At 43.8% G+C, this 19679-nt stretch overlaps 1 protein-coding gene across 1 annotated transcript; it reads left to right on the top strand.

Annotated features, from left to right (window-relative positions):
- The first annotated feature begins 3861 nt into the window (after positions 1-3861).
- On the top strand, positions 3862-13135 carry PRR11 (proline rich 11). Its single transcript, XM_056865498.1, has 9 exons — positions 3862-3971; positions 5259-5397; positions 6525-6656; positions 7784-8002; positions 9983-10081; positions 11082-11194; positions 11332-11391; positions 11511-11607; positions 13002-13135. The coding sequence occupies exons 1-9, from the start codon at positions 3862-3864 to the stop codon at positions 13068-13070; spliced, it is 1038 nt and encodes a 345-aa protein (XP_056721476.1). The 3' UTR covers positions 13071-13135.
- Positions 13136-19679: the final 6544 nt, after the last annotated feature.

Genomic DNA, 19679 nt, shown 5'->3' with positions numbered 1-19679 from the left:
TTAATTTTTCTTCACCATGGCTCCAAATGGTAAATGTATCATCTACGAACCTGAACCAGACTGTAGGTTTGTAAGGTGCTGATTCTAATGCTGTCTTTTCAAAATATTCCATGTAAAAGTTTGCTATTACTGGACTGAGTGGACTTCCCATAGCTACTCCATCAATCTGTTCATAAAATTCTTGATCCCATAGGAAATAACTTGTTGTCAAACAATGGTGAAATAAGGCTGTTATATCTTCTGGAAAAATCTGGTTAATCAATGAGATTGTGTCTTTAACTGGAACCTTGGTAAAGAGGGATACAACATCAAAACTGATTAATATATCCTTTGGATTGAGTCTTAACGGACTGATTTTGTTGATGAAGTGAGTTGAATCTTTGATGTAAGAAGTGGTTTTTCCAATGTGGTCCTGTAGGAGGGTGGTCAAATATTTAGCTAATTCATATGTTGGGGAACCAATGGCACTCACGATGGGTCGGAGTGGAACGGAATCCTTATGAATTTTAGGTAGTCCATATAATCGTGGTGGTTGTGCTTCAGTCTTGCATAGTTTTCTGTGTGTGTCGGGATGAAGAGTGGAATTCTTGATCAGAATGCTAGTTTTCCTGGTAATTTTGCAAGTTGGATCTCGTTTTAGTTTTTTGTATGTGGCAGGGTCCAGAAGTTCCTCAATCTTCTTTTTGTATTCTTCTGTTTTCATGATCACTGTGGCATTGCCTTTGTCAGCTGGTAGAATAATGATTTCTGGATCTGCATTGAGGGTCTTGATGGCGTTTCTCTCCTTGCGTGTTATATTGCTAGCAGGGGGCTTTGCTTTTCGTAGAATTCTTGCTGTCTCTCCTCTTATTTCCTCAGCATCTTCTTCAGGTAGATTACGAATGGCAGATTCTACATTTGCAATGATGTCTTCCACTGGAATTTGGGTGGGAGTGACTGCAAAGTTTCCTCCCTTAGCTAAGATGGAAGTTTCTTCAGGTGAGAGTTGTCGGTCTGTCAGATTGAAGATAATCCGTTTGTTGTCAAGTTTTGGACTGTTCTGTCTTCTTTCCTGTAATTTGTTAAACTTTTGCTTCTGTCTGGAAGTATGGCTGGTTAACCCCTGTTCCATTTTTCTGTAGGTGAGATTATCAATCTTGTCCCAATCATGGCTTCTCATTTTGTGGCTAGTATTGATATGTAAGGAAAACAACTCCTTGTCTGTGGCAGCAAGTTCTCTGCGGGTAGTGTGAATTCTCTCTCGTAAGAGAGCCCGTTCTAGATGGTCATAAATGCGGTTAGCTCGTGAAGTTTTAAAGAATACAAAAAGAAGATTGAGGAACTTCTGGACCCTGCCACATACAAAAAACTAAAACGAGATCCAACTTGCAAAATTACCAGGAAAACTAGCATTCTGATCAAGAATTCCACTCTTCATCCCGACACACACAGAAAACTATGCAAGACTGAAGCACAACCACCACGATTATATGGACTACCTAAAATTCATAAGGATTCCGTTCCACTCCGACCCATCGTGAGTGCCATTGGTTCCCCAACATATGAATTAGCTAAATATTTGACCACCCTCCTACAGGACCACATTGGAAAAACCACTTCTTACATCAAAGATTCAACTCACTTCATCAACAAAATCAGTCCGTTAAGACTCAATCCAAAGGATATATTAATCAGTTTTGATGTTGTATCCCTCTTTACCAAGGTTCCAGTTAAAGACACAATCTCATTGATTAACCAGATTTTTCCAGAAGATATAACAGCCTTATTTCACCATTGTTTGACAACAAGTTATTTCCTATGGGATCAAGAATTTTATGAACAGATTGATGGAGTAGCTATGGGAAGTCCACTCAGTCCAGTAATAGCAAACTTTTACATGGAATATTTTGAAAAGACAGCATTAGAATCAGCACCTTACAAACCTACAGTCTGGTTCAGGTTCGTAGATGATACATTTACCATTTGGAGCCATGGTGAAGAAAAATTAATGGACTTTCTAAACCATCTTAATAATATCCATCCAAACATTCAGTTTACCATGGAAAAGGAAATTGAGGGTAAACTCCCATTTCTTGATACCCTTGTCATCCGTAAATCAAACCTTCAGTTAGGTCACAAGGTCTACCGGAAACCAACTCACACAGATCGCTACTTACACAAAAACTCCAACCACCACCCCCGACAGAAAAGAGGAATAATCAAAACATTAATGGACCGTGCAAGACGGATCTGTGAACCACAGTTTCTCAAGGAAGAAACTAACCATCTAAATCACGCACTGCTAGCAAACGGCTACTCCAAGAATGAAATCAGAAGGGCCATTGAACCAAACAAAAATCAGAAAACTCAAGAAAAACAGTCTCCCATAGGAAAGGTATTCTTGCCATTTATTAAAGGAGTCACTGATAGGATGGAGAAACTTTTGAAAAAACATAACCTACAAACAGTGTTTAAACCCACCAAGAAAATACAACAAATGCTACGATCAGCAAAAGACAAAAGAGACCCCCTCACCTCTGCAGGAGTATATCGTATACCTTGCAGCTGTGGAGAAGTTTACATCGGGACCACAAAACGCAGCATACAAACAAGGATAAAAGAACATGAAAGATACTGCAGACTTGGCCAACCTGAGAAATCAGCAGTGGCTGAACATGGACTGACACAAACAGGACACAGGGTCTTATTCCAAGACACTGAAAGACTGGACAATTCTACCAACTATTTTGTCAGATTGCACAGAGAAGCCATTGAAATTCACAAACATCAGCACAACTTTAACAGAAAAGAGGAGAGTTTAAGAATGAATAAGGCTTGGCTTCCTGCCCTGAAAAACCTCCAGACAAAGACAACATTCAACAATAGCCATACAGATTAGTTTTGGATTACACACATTAACAGATCACTTCAGGATACAATGGTTCCATATTAACATACCATACCCTCATTAGCACATTATCTTGATACTTACAGGACAATACTTTTGCAGGACAATACTCAGCTCAAACCCAACCCCTTTCTGACTATATATTACTCTTTCTACACCCTTGACACTGAGAGACACTGTCCTTCAGTGTTACTACTCTGAAGATGCCTGCCACAGTTGCTGGCGAAACGTCAGGAAAGAAAATTCCAAGACCACGGTTACACAGCCCGGATAACCTACAAGAACCAGTTATACAAACTTGCTTGGACAAACTGCTGTATATAGCTTGTTGTAGGATCTTGTTTATGTAATTTCTGTACTGCTTAAAGTGTCATGTTAACATTTATGCTATGCTTCAGTACTTTCTGGTTGTTCCAGATATCTAAAATCCTAAAGCATTGATTAATCAATGTCCAATTTTGTTGATTGAACTGACTCACTATGTGTAATCTGCCATGAGTCCCTCTAAGAAAAGCAGACTATAAAGTATATGTGTGTGTGTATGTGTTTGTATAGTTTTCACCCATGATTGGTTTTCAGTCAATTCCCAGTCACAACAGCTAAAATGTTAAATTCACTTATTTTGGTAGAAGAAGATATTGCTGGGGAAATGTTTCTCTCCAATTATTTAAATGTTTGGGCTGCTTGTGTTTCCCTTCCTTGTTGGACTTGTGATAAAGACAAGGGCAATAGCCCCCTCTCCTCAAATATTGCTACAGATAGTCTGAACTAGGGTTTGTTTGTTTTTACTTAAAGATTATATACACTGGATTAGGAAGCTATAAATGTATGCATTATAATAGGCTGTTGTCAAAAACGCATACAAGCACTGCTGGAAAGTATTTTTTCATATGCTTAAAATATATCCTTTGACTAAAAAATGATAATTTTATGGTAGGCGCCTTGATGAAATTTCACCTGAACTTTGGGGAGAAATGGCGAAATATAAACAGCGATGCAAGAAACCAAGAGTCAATGGGACATTCAGGTTTAAAAAGCAGGAAAGTATCCTCCCACCTCGGTGCTCAAGCATTCTGCCTACAAAGTAAGTAGACCTGGCCTTGTTTAATATTTGTATTAATGTATTTTTCAGAGAGTTACACCGAGCAAATGATGGACCAACCATTGGAGAGATCTGTTTTGCCTCGCAATTTGTTACTTGTTGTGAATTGTCTCCAGCTTTAAGGCTATTTCTGAAAGAAAAAATCTCTTCTGCCTGAGGATCTTTGCTCTGGCTGGTGGAACTAAGCAGGCCTTATTGGCTGTATTCAGGCATCCCAGTAAACCGTGATCTGGCAACAAACGCTAAATGAGGCATTGTAACAAACCTCCGCGATGTCAACAAATGCAGTTCCTTGTCCTTCAGTGTTACTCCTCTGAAGATGCCTGCCACAGCTGCTGGCGAAACGTCAGGAAAGAAAATACCAAGACCACGGTTACACAGCCCGGATAACCTACGAGAACCAGCAGTTTCTTGTGTTGCTCACTCCCCACTTCCTCCCCTCACCCTCAGAGCCCAATTGAAACTTCTTGGTTCGTGGAGCGTTCAGCAAAATCCAGTTTCCTGAGCAGGCATCTGGGCCAATGGGACTTTGTCTCCTCCCTACCAATCAGGATTCTGAACCTCAGTCCAATCCCAGTCTGTGAGGAGGAAACAAGCTTCGATTTGCCCAGGCTTAGTCAAATGCTCCCCAAACCAGGAAGCCTTGAATCATGTTCCATGTGCAAGGTTGGGAAAGCAGGAAGGGGCACACAAGAGTGGGAACCAGCTGTGCTCCTGCCTGACATGGACAAACGGGGTTTGTAACATCAGCATGTAGCCCAACAAATCCTGCCTTGTGCATAAGTTGTTCTTGCCTTCTCCACAGCTCCCAGTGGGGAGAATGTTATCCCTATGGCGCCGCCTCTGTGGCCAGACAGTTGCAAGCCTGTTCAGTAAGCTTCAGACATTGCAGTAAATGACACTTGATATGAGCTGTAGTTAACAAACTTTAATTTTAAATCCTGGTTTGGTACCCACCTATCAAATCAACCAAACTTTCTTGGGACTGTCTGCACTGACGCTGAAACTAATGCAGATCTCCCCAAGCCACGGTTTGTTGCAATTTTTGAATGCAATCTTTGTCAGATTTACACACTGGTTTTCCATCACTGTAAGGCTTGGGAGCAAACAACTGAGAAGGGAGTAAGACTGTACCTTCACCTTTTGGTTCCTACAGTAAGGATACAGATGGACTCCTCCTGGATTAGCACGGTTTCTAGTTCTAAATTTGATTTAAGAGAACAGATGTGAAATTGCGTTGAAAGTAACCTTAAAGTTTCTGTTTGGCAGGCTTCCAGTTTCTCCCTTGAACCAAAGTGGGCCTTTTCGTTCCTGGACCTTGACTCTTCCTAACCTAACTAAAGTAGTGAGGCCTTTGGTCGCAAAAGTGCTCTGTTGGTACTGGTGGTGCCAGAACAGTGTTGTCCAGGTAAGACTTTGTTGTTGTTGGTTTTTAAATCCCCTAAATGTCTCCTTTGTCTCCAGCTGAAGTACATGCGCAAACAGCACTACTACACATGTGATAGAGAATTAGTGCTTTCTGTAGCCTAGAAGGGCCCTTAACACAGTGGTGGAGGCTTACTTATTTTAAATCTTTCTAAGCCCACTTTTCTCCCGGCACAGCTGAGATCTGAAGTAGGTAACAACATGTGAAACTATAGTAAAATAACAAAACCATATGATAACTATGCACATTAAAAAGAAGAGCTTTGCTTTACGTACATACAAATCTCCAGTAACTCCAGGGAAGAGAGTTCTCCAAGAGCTGAGCAGGAAAGGCTGTCTGCCTGATGCCAGGGAGGGTGCCCCGGAGCCTGGCCTGTGTGGGCCAACGGTCTGAACATGGCATATTCAAATATATGGTAGTCAGGAACTGCCAGCAATGTAGTCTTTCTTCAGAAGCCCCTTTATCCAACAGTGAATACTCAGTGAACAGTTGGTATAGTAGTTAAGTGTGTCACATGAACACATGAAGCTGCCTTATACTGAATCAGACCCTTGGTCCATCAAGTCAGTATTGTCTACTCAGACCAGCAGCAGCTCTCCAGGGTCTCAGGCAGAGGTATTTCACCACCTACTTGCCTAGTCCCTTTAACTAGAGATAATGGGGATATAACCTGGGACCTTCTGAATGCCAAGCAGATGCTCTACCACTCAGCCACAGACCCTCCCTAATGTCGGACTAGTATCTGTGAGACCCAGGGTCGAATCCCCACTCGTGCCATAGAAACTCCCTGGGTGACCTTGGGCCAGTCACACTGTCTCAGCTTACCCTGCTTCATGGGGTTGTTGCAAGGATACAGTGGAGGAGAGAAGAGTGATGGCAGGCTTTGGGTTCTGTTTGGGTTCCTATTGGGGAGAAAGGCAAAGTATAAATTAAATGAATAAATAAACATCTTTCTTTCCTATCTGGTCCCCATAACCATTGCCCTGACTTGTTACAGAGTTTAAAATGCAGCTCGGGGAAATTCACACCAGAGAGAAGATGTCTGGAGAGGATTGCGTTTCTTGTTGCAAACTTCTAGAGGAAACCAGCTTTCTTTATTTCTCCTGCAGTTCTCCCAGATTTTTCGAGTCATCAGAAATGCAGCATTTCAATCACAAGCATGCCTGGAGGAGCTAAACATGCTCAGGGAACGGTTGGAAAAGCTAGAAATAGAATTTGCTAGGCTTCAATCAGCAATCCAGGTAGATCACATGTTGCAAAGTTTTTGGCAGTGCAATTTCTAGTACGAGTGTGCCTCAGTTTCTTTTTAGATGTATAAATGCAGCAACTAAGAAAACTGGACTTCTTTGGGAAAATGACACTTTTGGCTCAATACACTTTTGGCTCAATACTAGGTCTTTATTAAAAGCAGCTCTGTACCAGAAGTAAGAATCTGTGGGGCATTTTTTCTATCTGTTTCCAGAAAAGCCTTACTTTGTCTGGTGCTTAATAGCCCAAGATTCATTCATTCATTTGTGTATATTGCATTTATTTATTGAAATGTTTATATTCTGTCTTTCCTTATGGTGGCTTACAAATCATAATTTAAAACATACAGAATAAAAGCAAATCCCAAATAACACCCCCAACCCTCTAAAAATGCCTAATAAAAGACCTGGCAAATAAATTAGCCTCCTAAAAATTTCTAGATTTCTGCTCCTGGCGCTCGAGGTAGCTTATATTGGGTTCCCAGGAAGTCTCCCATCCAAGCACTAATGGGCAAGTTTATCTGTAGCTGTTTCATGTTCAGCTGTATACCGTGGGATCCAGATGAAGGGAAGCTTCAGAAGACATATGGACAGTTGCCTGGATCGCTCTTATCAAGGGCTGATCTCCCATATTTTGAGGTTCAATTTCCAGCTACACTGCACAGTAGAAAATCCACTATAAGAAAAATTCCTGTGAGCCTCACTTGGTTTGATACTACCCAGCTTTGAAACTTGGGAGAATTTTCATGAGCCGTTGAAAACTTCAGCTTCAGATTAACCCCTCAAAAGTTACCCATCTGTGTGGGCAGTGTGGTAGTGTTAACATTTTGTGGTTAAGTCCTCCAACTTTTTGTAAATGTTCTCTGCCTGGTGGCCACAAGCTGACTTCTGCTTGCCCCAGCCAAATGACTATTTATAAATCTTGGCTTGTTATGGTCAGTCAGTGTTGATTATTAGAAAACTTCTACAGCAAGGAGGGTGTGTTTGGTCCAGCTGCATGATGAAGAGTTGTTAGCCCAGTTGTAAGATCTGCTCAGTGTGGGCTGGAAAAGCCAAACTGGTTGATCATAAGAGTTACATAAGTGTAAACGCAACCTGTTCTCCCTTTTTGTGTTTAACAGAAGGGGACTGTTGCTCCCTTAGAAAAAACATCTTGCCAGGCATCGGAGGACGGCCAATGCCAGCGTGCCACTCAAGCAGATCTTGGCCTTGTGGAATTGTCATCCTTGCATTCTCAACCTTTGATGCCACCTGTGCCACCACCCCCTCCACCACCCCCTCCACTGCCACCTCTACCAGCACCTCGGTGTCTCAGTAAGATTGGCGATGCTAAGAAACAGGTAATGTATACCAGAAGAGTTGTGAGGTTGTACGAATTATCTGGACAAAGATCCATCTAGACAAGCATTTTGTGTTTTGGAAACACGTGGTGTGGGGTGAAAGCAGTCTGGTTTTTAAGGGTATACTGCTTCTGAAGATGGAAGGTCTGGTTATTTTTAAATTTTCTATGACTTATTTGATCGTTAGTCCACACTACCTTTTGAGGAGCTGAGGGTGGCATGCATAGCTTCTCTGTCTCCTGTTTTATCCTCACAACAACCCTGTGTGGTAGGTTTAAGATAAAACATGGTGACTGGTCCACAGTGACCCAGTCAGCATCATAGTAGAGCCTAGATTTATTAAAATATGTAGATACTTCTTTTTTGACAGAATCTTATTAATAATACACAGTATATTAGCAACGAGGGAAAAACAAATATGAACATATTAAAGTACACACACACATAAACGCATATGAAGCATCCTTATACTGAAACAGTCAATCTGTCCATCAAGGTCAGTATTGTCTACTAATACTGAAAGCAATTCTCTAGGATCTCAGGCTGAGGTCTTTCACATCACCTACTGCCTGGTCCTTTTTAACTGGAGATTCCGGGGATTGAACCTGGGACCTTCTGCATGCAAAGCGGAGACCCTTCCACTGAGCCACTACCCCTTCCCAAAATAACACACAAGCAACAAGGATCAGAACTGTTAATTCAGTAAGCATCAAGCAACGTAGCTGAAAGGAAAATTGTTACCATTTTCCTAATCCTAGAAGGTAGGGTGCCAGCAATGTCTCCCTGGAGAGGGCATGCCATGTTCTTCGGGTTGTCACCAAGTTCCTGTCATGTGTGCCATCCACCAAGTCTTTGTGGCAGCACATGTTTAGCTGGCCTCATCCAAAGACTTTGGACTCCAGGTAAAAGGCCTGCCGTAAAAGGCGATCCTTCAGGTGTCCTGGAATCAAACTGTCCAGAGCTTTAATGGTCCAACCTGGCAATGTAAATTGGACTTGGAAACAAAATTGGTAGCCAGTGACGGTGGAATACAGGATCACTTTGACTTGCACCAGAAATAATTGGGCTGCCACACTTTTTACTAATTGAGGTTTCCCTAGTCTGACATTCTAATTACTACACTCTGGCTGTCATTGAGCTAGATCTAGAATATATTCAACAGTAGACAACAGAACTCAATCAAAATAGTTTCCCCCATGCTAAGTAGCCAGTAAACCAAGGTATGCAACAAATATTTGGATCTAGCAATCCATATATTTATTGCATACCTTGGTTCATTGGCTGTTCGGCATGGAAGAAACTGTTTTATTGTGTTCTTTTGTCTAATGTTGAATATATTTTATTGTTAAAGTGTATTTTTATTTTGGTTTCTATCTGTTTTTGGAGTTTGCTCAGTCAACCTTTCTTGGTTACCTTATCCTTTTCTTTGGGGTGGGTTTTGTTGTCCCCCCCTTTTCGGTTTTACAACTCTTGCTGCTAATAGCCATAGATAGGCCATTCTGATATTATTCTGCCCAAGCTCTTTTTTAAAAGGTGATTCTCACTGCCACACCTTGCGATACCAGCCAGCGTGGCAATTGCTACCTTTTTTGGACAGAATGAATCCTGTAAGTGCTGTAGGTTTACTGGGTGACCTGTGGAGCTCTGGAATGTTTCTTAGTGTTGAGAGAGCAGTGTGTTCTGAATCCCTTTCTTCAACCCCAACCCACCCACCCCCAAGTAATAATGAAAATCTGTAGGATGATGTCAGTGTAATATAAACAAATGTGACCGATAAATCAAAAGGGGACCTAAGTCACCACGTATATGCAAATCAAATAAAGTACAATCCCCTGAAGTTCTCCTCTCTCTGGGGTTCAGTCCCGACTATCGAGATCAGCAAGACTTTGTGGACCTGAGCACTGCCAGACTGACCACAACTCCTTTCTTGTATCTTCCCCTCCCCCACTTTGTCTTGTCCACTTTCTCCTTTTGGTTCAGGATGCCTCGTTAAAAACAGAAGTGCCTATGCAAATAACCCTCAAGGATCTCCTCAATGTGAAACTAAAGAAGACACAAAGCTGCCTGGAAATAGAAAAGGTGTGTTAATACAGTTAATATTAACATATTTTGGGCTGAGTGATTTGGAGTGGCCGTCCATCAGTCCTTTGATTTCCTTCTGTACCAGCAAATAAGAATATAGAACCTGGTGTAACAACCTTGGGGGCAGCACAGTGATGCATTTGAATGGTTTTAGTTTACAGAATAACTTATCTGAACTTCCATCCTGCCCACCTATTGCCCAGGCCTTACTGCTCCAATTTGCTAACCCTACAATTGTACTAATCAATGTCTATCTGCCACCGAGGAAGAGTTCTGAAGATCTCCAACACCAATGGGACCAACTAACCAACTACACACTTAAATTGAAAAAACTTCACCCTTCAGCTGAATTTCTAATAGTGGGCGATTTCAATGCCAGAATTGGACCCGACAATTAGCAGGTGCCTTGGGATTCGATTCGGAGTCCATTCTGCCAGCCTTACTATGCCAACCCAGACAATCGAAAGACGCCAAATTTAATAAAGCGAGCATTTTGTTGGCGGAATACTGTATCGCCCATAATAAATGTATTCTGAATGGCCTAGCATATCTACAAGACTCTGATGAATTCACCTTTATTAATGTTAATGGGAAAAGCGTTATCGACTATGGGCTGTGCTCCCCTTTGCTGGTGGCTAAAATAAACTTATTTCAGGTCAAACCAAGAACAGAAAGCGATCACATGCCAATTCAAATATCTATAAACGTCAAACCGGTAGAAACAATTTCAACTGAACACGAACAGGATTTGACTCTCAAATTTAAAAGAATCAACTGGTCTACTCGGACTGCAGAAAGAGAGAGTTTACAGAATACAACATGGCCAAATATCTCTCCATCATATTTTCCTCTTAGGAAATAACTGCTCAGGACCTATGGGTCATAGGAGCAAAGAAGGAATGGAAAGAAAATACAACGTGTCAGAACTATAGAGCTTGCAGCCTGATGGGAACTTTGTAAAATGCATAATTTCATTCTCTCTTTTTTTAACGTTCAGAAGGTATCGCCTTTGCAGAAGCGGAGGGCATTAATTACCATCTCAGATTTGCAGAGCATTAGTCTGAAGTCTAAAGCTCCAACACCACCCAATTTAGCTGCAAATCGTTCAAGGTGAGGACTCTGCAGCTTCCTCTGATTTCATAATGTTTGTGTTACTGACACTTGCATGCTAACTGGCAGTTAACAGTAGGCCTACTTTTCAAATCTGTCTCTAATTATAATGCTTGCTCTCCCATTTTTTCCTCCAGCACTCCCAGCAGAAGCTGCTTAGATTTTCGAAAACACCTAAGAAGGGTTTCTATTAAGAGGTAAATTTGTCTTTCCTGCTGGGTGGGCGGTCAGAGGGTGGTACAGAAGTCTTTTAGGTAAATAGAAAACAAAATGAATACTCTCAGGTATCAGATGTTTACTCTGTCATCTCTTGTAGGAGCCCAGGTGGAACCCCTTTAATCCACAAAGAGAACCTGGAGACTGGCACAGGATTGACGCCACTCATGACCCAGGCGCTACGGCGCAAATTTCAGGCAAGGGCAACCTATATTACCATAACTGAATGCTCTCCGAAGACCAGGGTGTGCTAAGAGGTGCAGCCACAGATTATTTTAATGGCTAAAGGTAAAGTGTGCTGTTGAGTCACAACCAACTCATGGCGATCCTATGAAGTTCTTCTACCTAGGCAGGTTCATATGGAAGTCTGCAGTCCTCAAGATACCACTGTCTCAGGGCCAAATTACAAGTGACAGCAGGCGCAGGTCCATCCCATGGCTGCCAATTTGGATCATGTGCGTGGTGTGGTAGCCTCAGGAGCTCGTTTCCCTCCCCCTGTTCCTTTTCAAGTATAGAAACAGCGTAATTTTTAAAGACAGAGCTGTCACTAGCCCAAGGTCACCCAGCAGGCTTTCTGTGGAGGAGTGGGGAATCAAACCCAGTTCTCCAGATTAGAGTCCACTGCTCTTAACCACTACACCACTGTGGGCAAGTTCACCTCTGGCCAAAATAAGGCATGGCTGGTGTGCCGGCCAGAACTACTTGAATCATCAGGTTGCCAGGCTGAGTCTAGAAGATGTGCACCTGGTCTTTAAGGGGCATATCAACCCATCTGATATTAGAATAGGTATGCATCATGACTAGTATCCATTTTGACTAGTAGCCATGGATAGCCCTCTCCTCCATGAAAATGTCCACTCCCCTCTTAAAGCCTTCCAAGTTGGCAGCCATCACCACATCCTGGGGCAGGGAGTTCCACAATTTAACTATGTGTTGTATGAAGAAATACTTCCTTTTATCCGTTTTGAATCTCTCACCCTCCAGCTTCAGCAGATGGCTCCACATTCTAGTATTATGAGAGGGAGACAAGCTTCTCCTTGTCCACTCTCTCCATACCATGCATATTTTTATAGACCTCTATCATGTCTCCCCTTAACCGCCTTCTTTCCAAGCTAAACAGCCCTAAGCATTTCAACCGCTCTTCATAGGGCAGTTATTCTAGCCCCCTGATCATTTTGGTTGCTCTTTTCTGCATCTTCTGAAGCTCTGCAATATCTTTTTAGGTGTGGTGACCAGAACTGTACAGTGTTCCTAGTGTGGACTCACCATAGATTTGTACAAGGGCAATATGATAGCAGCAGTTTTATTCTCTATTCCTTGTCAAGAAGTGAGATAGCTCACTTGTTTGAGTACATCTGAAGACCAACGTAATATTTGGGGTGAGGTGTTCATCAGTGGGGTGTGGGGGGGGGGTAAGTGGTGACTGGTACAAGATACAGTTTTTGGACCCTGCTTTGACATTGGTGTAGTCTAGCCCATCCTTCATAGAGACTTCACCCCCACCACCCAAAACGTCTTGCCATATTAAGGAGTGAAGATTCTATCAAATGCTGAAACCTTTTAATTTCTGTTCTTTCTTCCTCTTAAACAGTTTGCTCACCCCAAAAGCCCCTCTCCGTCTCACTTTCCCAGAGGAAGCAGCTTTGAGGAGCAAAGTTAACGTCGCATCGCCCAACTGTATGTTCAAGGCCTTCTTGCAGCTAATCTGGACTTTGTTGGTTACTAATGACTACTCAGACATAAGGAATCTGTTATTAAGAAAAATAGGGAGGAAAGGATCAGCTTGGCAGGCCTCGAGAGCAAAGCTCTCCGTTCCCCGGAGAGGCAAGCGAGACTTCGCCTGTCATCCTCCTGCTCCTCCCTGCTGTGTGTGCCAAAGTGGCTCGGGGAAACCACGTGTTATGGCCAAAATGGCGTTTGGAGGCTCCTTGCTGCTTATCACCGCAAAAAAGTTGAAGTGTGTCAAAAACCAATCTGGGTAGCTTTGTACTTCAACAGAATTTCAACTTTCTTTGCTTTAAAAGTAATTGTTTTTTTTTTAACTTGTTTTTCAAGACTTTGGTATTTTTAAACCCAGAGAAATTGTGTGTCTTCAGAACTCAGAGCAGTGCTAGAGGTCTGCCGGGATTTAAGCAAACAGTGCATGTGAGCCCATGCAGAGGGGATTTTGGATTATGACCAGTCACTTCACATGGGTGGACATAACTACAAAAATGATTGTTTCATGACAACGCTGAGTACAAGCTGTTTAACAGGGCTGACCACAGTATTGCGAGATATTGGTGTCACCTCACTTTGCTCGTTTTTTGCACTTGAGGAAGCAATGTCTCTGAGCACATGCAAAGAGTGCCTTTGGGCCGTGAATGTATACTAACTGCAAAATGCTTAGCGTTCTTCCTGTGCACATGTTTAAGGAGAGCAGCCACAGATCCCTTCACCATTGGCCAAGTCTGCCGAAACCCTGTTCCTTCAGTGAACAGCCGTAGCCTAAAGGCATTCTGTACATGCTCAGAAACATTTTTGCTATAGTCATGGTTGTAAATAATGGGAGTGAAAGTACACCCCCAGGAAGAAAAACTTTGGTATAAAATTCATCATCACTTGGACGGGGGGAGAGGTGGAATTAAACTTATCACTTTCCAAAATGTTAAAATTCCAAACCAGTGCCTTAAAATAGTCTACAGGCTAGAAGTGGGCCACAAAAACTGCTCTCAAAGTTGAACCTCAGTGTTAAAAGCCTTGCTAAAAGGAAGTGTTTTGGCCTGGTGCCTAAAAGGCAGTCAAGTAGGTGTCAGATGAGCCTTGGGGGGGTAGTGTAAAGAGGAAGAGCCACCACTGAAAAACCCAGTCTCTAGTCACCACCCAGCTCTCCTTTGCAGGTGGGGTCATGTAGAGCAAGGCTTGAGAACAGAACTTATATCAATAAGCCCTGCTGGATCAACATAAAGGGGAGTCCAAGGTCCTTTCTCCCACAGTGGCCAACCAGACGCCGGCCCCCCCAAAGGGCCTTGAACAGGGCCCTGAGACTTATCTCATCGTCCCCATGGTTGCCCCTCAATAACTGGCATCGAAAGGCATGTGGTGAACTCCAAGCAGATGGCAATGGCAACGGACAGAATGTCCACTATCCGGCCACTCATCTGTGACCACTTGAGCTTTCTCTCATCGATATGAGGTGAATTTCATGGAAACATCCTGGAAATCATCGCCTTGGGTAACAAAATTGAAGCAGCTCCACTCCCTGGGAGCTTTGAGAATCGCTCCTGGAAACAAAATCACCCCACTTTACCCCATAACATTTCTAAATCTTTTCCTTAAACACAAGTGTTTCCACACAAAACCATTACTTACCATTTTGAGATGCACTTGAAGGAGTCCACCCAGAATTTGGGGTTGTTTCTCCACACAGGGACCATCTACCCCGTCTAGATACCTTTCTGCCCCTTATCTGTGATGCCTCTTATAGGAGCAGAAGCCTCTCTTGGGAAAGCGGTTGGCAATCTAAGACAGGGATCCTTCAGGAGTAGCAACCGGGGGTGGGCACCCTGCTTTCTGGGAGACAGCTACATGTGTCAATACTGAGTTACCTTAAAAACTTCCCCACTCGTCACTATGCCCCTGACAGCAAGCATGTGCAACAGCCTGCAGCGAAACCAGGAGAGAAAATATTGCATTGCTAACCACAACTGCAGCATCCAAAAGGGTCCGCCGCCCCCCAAAGGTAGGGGCAGGCAGGGAACAAACTCTTTGCTGCTCCTCTCTACAAAGGGGCCAGCTCCCTTCATGGAAAACGATCTGATGTCCTCATCCCCAGAACACTTCCTGGGGCATGCTAGCCATTCCGTAGCTGCTTTCTGAGGATACCCTGGAGGGTTCCCACCCTCCTGGCAGGGTCTGAAGTTCTTCCAGAATTACAGCTAATCTCCAGTCTGAAGAAATCTCTTCCCCTGAAGGAAATGGCAGCTTTGCGGGGTGGACCTGAGGGCATTTTACCCTGCTGAGGTCCCTCGGCAACCCTCCACCAAAGGCTTCACCTCCAAATCTCCAGGAATTTCCCAAGCCCCAAACAAACATGGCCAAAGAAACAGGATGGAAATTGCACCACACCTTTTCTCCCTGCCTTCTTGGGTTGTGTGTTCACGTTCTCTGTGAAAGGGAAACAGAAGCATTAGTTAAAGTAGGGCCATGATGATGTGCCCCACCCCCACAGCAAAATAGCTACATGGTGAAGCTGCGAAAGGGAGCTCTTCCCTCCCTCAAAACGGGTTGAGAAGTGGTTCTTTTGACCTTGTTGCGAAATTGAGGGGAGAAGGGAAGGGAATCAGCTGGGTTTCTGATCACTCATCAAAAGCACAACATATTGAATATACAACTTATCACTCTATGTACAACTAACTTTATATCCTAATAACATAAATATACACCAACACAATAGTGCATGATGAAGTTTCAAATACTTCATCAGCCTCTGGCAAAAGACCATTGGATTCATATGTAACGAAGTAAATAGATGTGCATAAAGTTTAGAAGAGGTAGACATTATGCTGTATTAGTAATATATTTATTAGTAGACTATAAAATGTAGTGTATGCACTGTCTTTCGCCAGAAGCTGATGAAGTATTCAAAACGTGATTACAACCGGATTTCACGTCCCTTCTTGCCTTTCCATGCTTGGAAGTTCTTTGGAGCTGATGTGCAGTAATATTGAAGAAGAAAGGATATAAAGTTTCCTTTGTGGGTCGGTCAGCATCTTCAGCCAATCCGTGCCATTGAACTGTTTTGCGTATCTGGCGGCTGCTGTCAGCCCTTTCCTTTGTGTTTGGCGAACTGTGCTCAAGAGTAGACGCACTATCGTGTTGGTGTAAATTTATGTTATTAGGATATCAAGTTAGTTGTATATTCAATATGTTGTGATTTTGATGAGCCATGGTGCTGCGTTTTTTGTATAGCATTTCAGTGTTGCAGCATAGGTTTTTTCTTAACTATTGGGTTTCTGATCACAGCACCACCCACACTCATCCTTTTGCTGCATGTCTGCAAACCTGAGAGGCAATAAAGTTTCCGCAATGGGAGTTGCAAAGAACCCAACTTCCAGCGGATGGGTTGGGAGCCTGCCCCGATTTGCCCCTCCCCTCCCTTAACTGACTTCTGGGTACAGAACAAAATTTCCCCACAAGAGATCAGAAGCCAAGTAAGCACTGAGCCCTCAGCAGCTGGGAGTCAACTTCCGACGGCACAAATGCCTTTTGCCCTTTGGTGAGGTTCTTGTACTCGGAGCTTCCAAAGCTCTTTCTTCTTCCTTGCCTCCTTGCAGGTGCTCCTGGCTCTCAGGGCTGCGGCCATTCTTGATGCTGTCCTCAGTTTTTGAGATGTCAGCATGCATGCCTGAATCAGGCTCCTTCCCCTAACAGGCCCCTCATGTCATCAGCACACTGGGCAGAGTCCAAAGTGTGCTGCAGAGTGCCTGTGAGTCCCCTTGGAGCCGGGGGGGGGGGCAGTATGCATTCCTAGAAATGTCTGGCCAGAATTCTGAGTCTCTGGTGAGCAAGGCTGACACCCAGAGAACCCGGGAGCAGATGGTATCTGAAAAAGGGATCTAGAGGTGATTACCATTGAGAAGTTGGGGGCCTGGAAAGTACCACGGTGTGCATTGGGAGGGCAGGTCATAGGTAACTGGGAAAGTTCTCCCCTCTTTTCTGACTCACCTTTGGAAGGTGGAAGGTCTTCTGGGTTGATTGACCCTACTAGCCATCACAGTGCAGATCTTGTACATTGCCAGGAACACTCACTTGGCATGTCCTTTCCGCTGACGGAGCATCTTCCGCCTTTCCTTCCTCCTTCATTTCACTTGCAGTGTCTTTGGTGTCCAGAGTAGAGTACCCTCAAAGCAGCTCAGGCTTGAGATTGAGCTTTCCGAAGAACATAAGGATGTTTCTGGCCCGAATGTTTCGCCCTTGTCTTCCGTCAATGAGAAGATGGAATCCCCCTGAAAAGTCTTCTGGACTTTCTTTTCCATTACAGATCTTTGGGCTGATAAAATCCCAAGCAGATTTTTGAGGATGACAACTGCGGAGGTGTTCTCTTCAAAAGGCAGGATTTTTTGGAGTGGAGCTTTGCCCACTCCAGGTCCTCTTGAACAAATGTCAGAACAGCACAAGTCATGTTTAGGACAAGTTGGGTATTTGGAAGTACTGGTTTTTCTTCATGGTGGCAGCTCCCTGCTTTCCTCCTTCCGTCTCCTGCCAGGGATTGCTCTTGCCCCTGACCTGTGAGAACTAATGCAGAATTTAAGGTGTCTTTGAAAAACGAAACTAGCTTGATGTAGATGCAGTCAGCTAACTGTTAGGCAGTTCCTTCTGGCAAAGAATCCTTTAACCCCAGAAGACTTTTGGCCACCAAGTTTTTTCTTCTCTTTGGCCCGAGTTGCTGTGCTTGCCCCTCTCAAAGTCCAGAATGTGGTTCATAATCCCCAGCGCAGCTGCTGTGCTCATCCCTGAAGAGACCAATGATCCGCTGAGCTAGGATGTCACAGAGGAGACACTGGAGCTGGGCAGAGGAACCGCTGGGATGTCATGCCAGCTGCTAGCACAAAGCCCAGATGTTCCAAGACCATGCTGATGACACTTTCAGAGAAAGGGAGCAATTTCTTATGTGTCACTAAAGAAGCTGTGAAATGGCCTCTCTCTCTTACTGTCTGGCACTCCTGAGTTAATGCATTTGCCAGTGTGTGCTTGCTTTGAAGCTCTCTCATGCAGTCAGGACTTTTCCTGAGCAGCTTCTCCAAAATATGCTCTGCTGGTAGAAAAGGGAGTCTGCAACTCAGACTGGAGCTAGTGGGGACTGAAAATCAGTGCAACCAGGTTGGCAATCTGATTGGCGGCAATGGTCTCCGAATGGTCTCCACTTCCTCATCTAAGCTGTGCTTGAGGCTCTGCAGGATCTTCCTGGCTACTTCCTGGACATGGGCTGCCAGCTGGAAGTCAGACAGAGGGCGCTTGTCTTCACCCTTCTATGGTTAAAGAGAATTCTGGTCAGGGCCATTCGGCACACAACTGCCAAGGATTCTGCAGAACTGGGTTGAGTTTCCACCGAATGCTGCTCCCGAGTGTCGCCTTCATCAGCAGGCAATTTACGCTGTGATTGCTTATGCTGGCTGAACGTGGCAAACACTGTCAGTTTCTCTATGATGAGCTTTACCATTTTCTTGGCAACCCAGTTTGGTGAGGAGAAGGGCTCCTCACCAAACTGTCCAGAAAATCGAATTATAAACATGGCTTTCTCCTGAGAAAACAATGAATTTATTTGTTGTCTCTCCAGTGAAGCCCTTCTTTGTCATGGTATCCTTATAGATACTTTTGGCAATGGCCTGCAGCTCGTACAGGACATTGTAGAAATTCTTGTGGGTATTTTGCGTGCCAGGGCAGGCAGGCCCTTGGCACTAAGGCATTGCCTACAACGGTCTTCTGCACCTCGCCTCTTCAAAGCTCCCGGCCAAAGTCCACTTTCAATACTGGTCACGTAGTATGACCTCCTCACCTCAGTGTAGCAACTTTAAAGGGATTAGCTTCTGTTAATCCACTCATTCTAAGGTACCAGACAGCCAAATGTTTGCTCTAAGGATGCTGACTTCAAGATGGAATGTGTCGTTGTCTCTCTTTCCTTTTGATCTCATTAATCATTGATCTTGGTATGCCTTTAGTTCCATTGTGTAATCACTGACTGACCTTTGCTATCCATTGCTTAATTGTATTGTATTATTGCTTAATACATTGTATTATTGCTTAATAAACTGAGAGATCACTGGGGCAATTCAGATTGATCTCTGGAACTCAAGACACTGTATGTGTTCTTCCCTCAAAGCACCGTGCGTGCTTTCCCCAAGGCACTTTCGGGGTGCCTTCCCTTCAGGAAATTTTCTACTATTTTCAGGACATTTTCTACTGGTCCTCCGCCACAGGGATGGCGATCCCTGAGAGTCTTTCTGGGATGCCCAAGAGGTGGCTATCCTAAAGGGGGGGGGAAACCAGGATTCTGGGAGATCTTGAGGGGTGACAGCAACAGAGTTAAGTGAGCCTCCTTAATATATTTTGGGGGAAATTCTTCCAAGAGAATTACCACCATCTGAAACTTCAGTTCAGAAAAAAAGACTTTGGAGGTCCTGGAGTGCTATGTGGCCTCTTAGCGGTGCACAGAAGCAGACATTCCCTGGTGTGATCGGTGCCCAACTGACACATCCACGCAGGCATTCTAGAACCCTCGACCCTGCCG

The sequence above is a fragment of the Euleptes europaea genome, chromosome 19 (genome assembly GCF_029931775.1).
Source record: "Euleptes europaea isolate rEulEur1 chromosome 19, rEulEur1.hap1, whole genome shotgun sequence".
In the NCBI taxonomy this organism is placed as follows: Eukaryota; Metazoa; Chordata; class Lepidosauria; order Squamata; family Sphaerodactylidae; genus Euleptes; species Euleptes europaea.
The sequence above is the reverse complement of the archived record's forward strand: the minus strand, read 5'-3'. Positions and strand labels throughout refer to the sequence as shown.

Excerpts from the sequence above, each read along its gene's own strand:
- PRR11 (XM_056865498.1), top strand. The coding sequence starts at position 3,862 with ATGGCGAAATATAAACAGCGATGCAAGAAACCAAGAGTCAATGGGACA. Across the intron at positions 5,398-6,524 it reads GCCAGAACAGTGTTGTCCAG|TTCTCCCAGATTTTTCGAGT; the intron begins GTAAGACTTTGT and ends TTTCTCCTGCAG. Across the intron at positions 11,392-11,510 it reads AGAAGGGTTTCTATTAAGAG|GAGCCCAGGTGGAACCCCTT; the intron begins GTAAATTTGTCT and ends CATCTCTTGTAG.